This window comes from Lipotes vexillifer, unplaced genomic scaffold, assembly GCF_000442215.2.
Source record: "Lipotes vexillifer unplaced genomic scaffold, Lipotes_vexillifer_v1.1 scaffold149, whole genome shotgun sequence".
Taxonomy (NCBI): domain Eukaryota; kingdom Metazoa; phylum Chordata; class Mammalia; order Artiodactyla; family Lipotidae; genus Lipotes; species Lipotes vexillifer.
In genome coordinates this window covers 593782-601232 of record NW_006779962.1, presented here as the reverse complement: position 1 = coordinate 601232, position 7451 = coordinate 593782, and the positions used below count along the sequence as shown (strand labels likewise).

Genomic DNA, 7451 nt, shown 5'->3' with positions numbered 1-7451 from the left:
CAGGTGACTCTGAAACAAGGGAAGGCGCCTTTCCAGAGGAGAGCCAACAAGACATCCTGCAAGCATCACTGGCCAGCCAACTCCCGGAAGCTGGCACCACCGTTAATCCAATGCATTCACACCTTGTAAATTCTAGCTCGGCGCTTAAAACTGGAAGCTTGCACGGGCTCCTTGTTGCACCAAAGCGGGACAGAAGCCATCAAAAAGAGCACATCCCAAAGTCTTCATCCAAGAGGAGGGGAGCGAAATCACAATGCCACACAGCTGTGCACAGCACCCCATGAGGCCACAGCTGGTTACCAGCAACAAGGATCCCAGCCCAGGAATGGATCTGGCAGCACTCAAAGCCCAAGCAGTAGGGTGGGGTAGGGGAGGGGCAGGTCAATAAAGCTGGTGTGTGTGTGTGAGTGTGTGTGTAGGGGAGGGACAGGTCAATAAAGCTGGTGTGTGTGTGTGTGTGAGTGTGTGTGTAGGGGAGGGACAGGTCAATAAAGCTGGTGTGTGTGTGTGTGTGTGTGTGTGTGTGGTGCTAGCACAAAGCTGGTGCTCAGGAAACGCTGCCTACCTGGTGATTAGCTTTAGCGCAAGCAGGCCGTGCCAATTAACCCAGGTGCTGTCTTCCCCTGGGTGGGATGGACAAGTCGGGGGAAAGGAGCCAAGGACGAGAGCTGGATGGTCTGTTTCACAGAACCTAGCATCTGAGAAAGGCAGACCACAACTAGGGCTCAGAGGAGGGAAGCCCAGGGCGCGTCCAAACTAAACACCAGTGGGAACTGAAGAGGTTCCATCTGGGGTGGAAAGGGCAGCCCAGAGGCCTGAGCAGCTTCTTCTAGAGTAAAAATCAAGACCCGCCAGATGTGGTGTAACTTGCTGCCCTCAGGTGAGGAGCTGGGAATACATACGATAGGTGGTCTTACAGAAAAGGTGCCCAGGGCTTCCCTGGTGGCGCAGTGGTTGAGAGTCCGCCTGCCGATGCAGGGGACACGGGTCCGTGCCCCGGTCCGGGAAGATCCCACATGCCGCGGAGCGGCTGGGCCCATGAGCCATGGCCGCTGAGCCTGCGCGTCTGGAGCCTGTGCTCCGCAACGGGAGAGGCCGCAGCGGTGAGAGGCCCGCGTACCGCAAAACAAAACAAAACAAAACAAAACAAAAAAAAACAGAAAAGGTGCCCAACCCCTCCCAGCTCAACCCCTGCCCAACACTTCAGCCAGCAAAACGTTAACACACAAAACATCAACACAAAAATTCAGCAAACTTTTAGAAATACAACTTCTCGACTCAACGTTTGGAGCCGGCCTCCAGGTCACTTGCTACCTACTCCCTCTTGGCACCTCGGTGAGCCACACCACCCAAGGCTGAGCGTTCGGAGAGCTTCGGAGTAAAATGCAAATTACTAGGCTCCACCCCAGAGACTGGGCTGCTGGGTGTGGGAAGAGGGGCGGTAATGAGGCCCACTGAGAGCGAGGGAACCAGCTCTCCGCACCCCACCTGGACTCTCAGACACGCGGGCGTTCTGGCTTACCTCTCCGCCTCCTACGGGGCCGGGCCAACCTCAGAAGCAATATCGACAGCGGACCTGGGCGGGTAGAAACGGCGTGAGAGGGCTACCAGGGAGCATCTTCCACATCCCCCAAAATGGCTCTCGCAGGCCAAACTAGAAGGGGTCTGAGACTCCACAGCAAGAGCGTGGTGGTCTCTCCCTTCATGCCGGCAGCCCCGCACCCCTGGGGCCCCGGGCTCGCGCGGGGGGAGATGGGGCCTGGCTGCCCCCGGCTGGGGGTGAGCAGCAGGTTAGGGTGAGGGCGGCTCTGCAGCAGAGAAAAGCAGACAGCGCGCCACATCCAGGCAATGGATGGCTCGGTGGCCCAGAGGTCTTTCTCTGGAGGCAAAGCGGGGAGGCACGCCGGCTGCAGGAGGAAGTCGCAGTCCTAGGGCCGGGGGCTTGTCACCTGACCGCTGGGGGCGGGAGAAGCCGGGGGGTCCCCGGGGCTCGGCGGTCCGTGCGGGTCCGTTTGGGGCTGGTTCGGGTCAGGGGAGGAGGCCGCCGGGGCCCGGTCGCTCGGCGGGGAGGAGGGACGCAGAGCGGACACCCGGAGGCTAGGCGGCGGGCGCGGGGCTTCTGCGCCGGGAGGCCCGGCGGCGCTGAACCGGCGCCGGGCCGGGCCCGCCGGAACACGTGCGGCGGCGGGCGGCGCGGGGGGAGCCAGCGTCTGTCCCGGTCCCGCACCCCCGGGGCGTGCCTGCCGGCCGAGCGGTCCCCACTTACCTGCCGGTCGGCTGGGGGACGGGGGCGGGCGTTCAAGGCTTCGCGTCGGCCGCCGCCTGGGCGGGAGCTCAACTAGGCGGTGCGGGGAGCAACAGTGCGCGTGCGCGCGCGCGCGGGGCGGGGACTGCCGGGGCGGGGCAAACGCACAAAGCCGGCCTCTCGGAGGGCAGCTACGGCGAGCGGAGAGGAGCAGAACGCCTCGGCATGGCTCAACGCCTTAAAGGGACAGTGTGCTGCCCGTGCCTCCTGCTTACAGGCGTTAACCCCAAAGGCGGCCGGTTCCAGCCCTTCTCCTGCACTTTCTGAAAACTGAAGTAGGAAGAAGATACACATAGAGGAAATGCTCATGTGCCCCTCGATTGTTCACATCCTGAGCTCGCCCTGCAGCAGCGCCCAGGGAGGCGAGAGCACCCCGCCCCCGAGATTCGCGGGGCGGCGGGGCCCTAACGTTTCTCCTGGGCTGGGGCACCCGTGCGGTCGCGTCCCTCCGTCGTCGCGCACGCTGGGGAGCGGCGGCTACGGCGTCCAGAGCGTCCGACCGGCCCCGGCGGTGTCTCCGCGTGGCGTCTCCATTAATCTCGGGACACCCCCGTACAGGGGCCCTTACCTTCCAAGTTTGAAGCGAAGAACCTGAGCTCCAGAAGGTTCAGAACCCGGGCTCTGGAAGCTGCGTCCCCCGCACTGCGCCCACCAGCTCTCCCGCAAGGCCGACGGCCGGGTTATCCGGGTCTTCCCGATCCCTCCGTGCGGAGAGCCCGCGGGGCGCACCTGCTCCCTCCTGAGCCCCCAGCGCGGAGATGAGAACAGTCACTGCGTGCGGGCTGCTCTGCTGTCTGCAGGGTGATGGCCCAGACAGGTATTACCACCTCCAGTTACAAGTGGGGAAGGGGAGGCCCGGAGAGGAGGGCTCAGGGGCACAAGGAGAACCCGGAGCCGGCGTTCTGGCCCCAAAGCCTGCGCATTCTCACCCCACTGCCCTACTTCTGCTACCCGCATAGGTCTTAGAGTCGTGGATGTTCTCCGCAGCCCCATTCAGGCCCGTGGGTAGAGTAACATGCAGTCTCTTATTTCCCAACTAAAAATGGGAACGCCAAATAGGACACAGGAACCCGGGCAAACAAAAGGACAGAGCATTTTAAATGGAAATGACCATGGAAAATGAGTTGTGTGGTTGTCATAGATACAGGAGCCACGACTGACAAGCCGGCTGGAGTGCCCCTACCAAGAAGGATGCGGGGGGAGGGGCGGGGGGAGGGGAGCAAAGTACCAGTTTGGCCCCGCCTGGCCGGATGTGGATCTCTGTGCCCTGCAGCCCTAGTCATCTTAGGCCAGGTGCCCTGGAGCATGAGGCCTTGACTACAAAAGGTAACAAAATCAGCTCCGGATGAAAAAGGGTATCTGCATCCACCTGGCTGCCTGGGCCGGAAACAGCCCATTACGTAGACCCCTCCCTCACCTCTGTGACAGCTCTTACAGCCATCCTCTCCCCTCCCTCCATCCCTACCCCAGTCCCACCTCCCAGCTGGCCTCTTCCAAACCTCTCCGAAGCACTGTCACTGTCAGAAGAACTTATAAGACCCCAGGTCTGATCTGTCACTCCCCAGTTTACGACTCAGAGCCGGCTTCCCATTGCCCTCGGGTCCAAACCCAGTCTCTGCTGGCGGGGTTTACCAGACTGGCCTCCCCCTGTAGCCTAATGCCACCCCCAGACTGTGCACCCCGGATCCCAGCCCCAAATCGGAAGTCCTTCCTGACCCTGGAACTCAACTCAAACCAGGCTCCCAGATAAATCCGTCTTGCCTTCCCCCCCGACCCCAGGAGATAGAGCCTTCTAGTTAAAATGAGAAAATCTTCTAAATCTGTTGAGTGTTTTTGGGGTCATAGCTAAAATCCTGAAACCAAATAACATAGCAAGTCAAGCAATTTAACAAAAGTAGGTGATATTTTTTATTGTCTTAAGTTTTAAATCCTTTTATAACCCTCCCCAAATGCGGTCAGGCTCAGAAAAATCACAAGTGGAAATGGAAGAGAGAATAAAAACTAGAGAAGGAGAAAACATTTTGGAGATTCGTTTTTTAGAACATTTATAACTGTGCTTTGGCCAGCGGGAGCTAATTGGCAAAGGAACCTGTTTCCGTGAACGATTTCTATAAATACAACATATCTCCAGGCTGTCCCATCAACCAGACAACCGGAGCATGTCTGGGCACCCTCCCGACTCACCCAGCTCCCTCCACCAGGCTCTCCTGCTCTCAGGGCACCCTTCCCACCGACAGCCAACGTCCATCCACTTGGGCTTCCTCCCCCGAGCCCCAAACCTGGTGAGTCTTCCTGGCTACATTTTCACGGCTCCCAGCTCCTCCTCAGCAGAAACACTCTTCTTTCATCGTAATTCCTTGTTCAGCGTCTCCTGGCTAAGCTGCGTCGGGGTCCTCGTCACAGCACTCTGCGCAGGTGGCCCAGGATGAGAGAAAGCACCTGCGTGCTTTATTCTTTAGTAAGTTTGTTACATGTTACCTGCCTGCACCTGCACCTTCACAGCAAGCCTGTGAAGTAAGTGCCTTAATTCCTTTTCACAGTGAGGAAACTGAGGTTGAGAATAAGAGAGGTTGAGAAGCTTCCCAAGGACCCATAGGCAGTAGGCACAACCATGGAATTCAGGGCTGGCAAGGCAGAGGCTGCACTCGCAACCACCATACTACACAATACACACTCAGTGGTGCTTATCGGATGGACGGGTGGATGGATGGATGGTGGGTGGATGGATACGTGGACAGATGGATGGATAGATGCGTGCATGGTGGATGGTAGGGTGGATGGATGGAGGGATGGATGAATAGCAAAGGAGCAACCTCTGTCAACGGGAGCCATCAGCAAGGGTCTACGGAAGCGGCAGAGCTGAAATGGAGAACATCACCTTCTTATAGGACTTGAAGCTTTTGAAAAACCATATTTTGTCACCTAGTGATAAATATTTCATCAGGGACAGCACTCGATCAGGGCTTGCCAGGAGGTGACAGAGGAACAGATGACACGGCAGACGTGGCAGGAAGGCTGTGACGCTCCCCACAGTGGGCAGGACGCTGGGTGGGCAAACTGGCCCTTTAATGGCCAGGCCCAGAGCTCTGGATTCCATGGCAGTTGATGAGGGAGGGTCGTGGAAGACGCCCAGGACCCAGGGCTTCCAGGCACTGCTCACCGGATTTCCTGACTGGACAGGCCACCTCTGCTGGGCCACATTCCAGGGAGCGGCTGACGCTGCCCGGAGACCCCAAGGCTCCTGCCAGCCAAGGTCAATGGGGTTTTGTGTTAAAACTCCTTTTCCCCTGGTAACTATGCCAGGGCGGCTGGTTTGGGAGACTCTGTCCCCCTTTTCCCTCCCTGATCTCTGCTCTCCCTTTCCCACACCTCCCCACAGTCCATCAGGACAGGCAGTTGCCCCTCGACCCCTGGGGCCCAGCGGCCCGCAGCTCTCAACACTGGTGCCCAGAAAGCCACTTCTAGTCCTAACTGTGCCACCCTCCTTCTCTTCCTCCCCTGGCCTCACTTTCCTGGGTACAGAAAGAGCAGATCAGACAGCAAGAATACCAGCTTTTGACATTGGCAAGATTTCTCCTGGTGAGCTTCCCTCCTTCCATGGCCTTTGCCCAGTGTAGCCCCCAGCCCCACGTATCCTTCCTTGTCTCCCTTCCCCCTCCCACTGGCTAGGAAGCACCCCTGCATGGCCTCCCCTCCTGGTGCCACCCTCCCTGAGGTCAGCCCTGTAGGTTGCTCTCCCCAGGGAGACTGACCATCCAGTTTGCCTCGCACTGTCCTGTCTCAGAACTGAAAGCTCTCATCCCCGGCAGCCCCTCCGTCTCAGGGAAGCGGGGATGGTCACCTGAAGCCACCTCCCCACTTCCATCACTCCTGTGGGCTCATAGGAGCAGGGGTGGCCCGTCTGGGCTGAGATGCCTGCTGGGAGGGGACTCAGTAGGGGATAGACCCTCCAGATGAATGAATCCTGGAATGTTCGATTTCACTTCCAGTTGGATTTAAACCTACGCTCACTTGTTGGAAAGTCCCCACCACGAAACCCCTCTGCCTCGAGCCTCCGCCTGGCTCCAGGCCTGGGTGCCTCCGGGTGGGCCCTCTCCAGGTGGAGCTGGGTGCTGCGGGCACCGGTCTGGCCCGGAGCCAGGCTGGGCGGAGCGCCGGGCAGGAATCCGCGGAACGCGGCTCCCACTTCCAAAGCCAGGCCCCACCTGTTCCGGTCTGCAAATGGTCTGCAAATGCCCCTCCCCGCCTCGGCCTGGGTGAACTCCCCCTGGTTAGAGAGGGTCCCAGCAGCGAGAAAAGAAACAGCTCCTGTGGCAGGCAAGATGGAAATCAGAGGCCCAAAAAGCCAGGGAATATTTTTCAAAGGCCTTAGAGGTTTTTTTCCGGGTTGGCGGGGGTTGGGGGAGGAGGAGCCGGTGTGGATTGTGCAGCAGCGGCTTATGGAGCCCTTTTTAAGGGATGTGAATTCGGCTACTGGTCTCCCACAGGTGTTTCCCCGGTCCTGTCAAACTATTTCCATTTGTCCCTGTTATAAAACCCACTGCAGCTGCCCTTCCTGAGCCCCTAATGTGTGCCTTTCTGAGTCCTCCTGGCCCGAGGATTATAAACACGGTCCCCTTAAATCCCAAACGTGGTGGTAAGCTATTCTGAGGTTCACAGATAAGGAAAATGGAGGCGCAGAGGGTCCCAAGGCCAAAGCGAATGGCAGAGCTGGGGCTTGACCCCGCCCTCGGCCTTGAGTCTCCCGCGCGTGCCACCAGCCGCCCGCCGTTTTCCGTGCGTAGATACGGTTTCCTCGTAACTGTAATCACAGCCGTCCTGCAGTCACCCTTCCTGCTCAGCGCCTGTCGCGGGCTTTTCCCACGTCACCCCGCGCAGCGCTCTCCATCCCCTTCCCACGGCCGCGGTGAGCCCCGGGCTGCACGCTTGGGCCGTTGCCAGGGTTTCACGTCTGCAAATTGTTTCTGTGGGATAAGATCCAGGAGCCCGACTGGGTCGCAAGTTGGGAACATTCTCGACGGGACACGTAACCCAGGGAAAGGGTGAGGCCAGGGAAAGGGTGACCTTCGTGTGGGCGAGCAAGCATGCCAACCCGGGTGCGCCCCTCTCCCGGGTGCTGGAGGCCACCCCAGGGCCGCGGAAGAGC

General features: G+C 59.3%; 1 protein-coding gene across 1 annotated transcript in view; it reads right to left on the bottom strand.

The window, feature by feature from the left end:
- Positions 1-1702: 1702 nt before the first annotated feature.
- Positions 1703-7451, bottom strand: part of LOC103074489 (proline-rich protein HaeIII subfamily 1-like) — a 6281-nt gene continuing 532 nt past the window's right edge. The window contains exons 2-6 of the mRNA XM_007453136.1: positions 3235-3341; positions 2874-3044; positions 2521-2575; positions 1950-2266; positions 1703-1808 (exon numbers count right to left, since the gene is read on the bottom strand). Coding sequence (XP_007453198.1) covers positions 1703-1808; positions 1950-2266; positions 2521-2575; positions 2874-3044; positions 3235-3341 — 756 coding nt within the window. The remainder of the gene's footprint in view (positions 1809-1949; positions 2267-2520; positions 2576-2873; positions 3045-3234; positions 3342-7451) is intronic.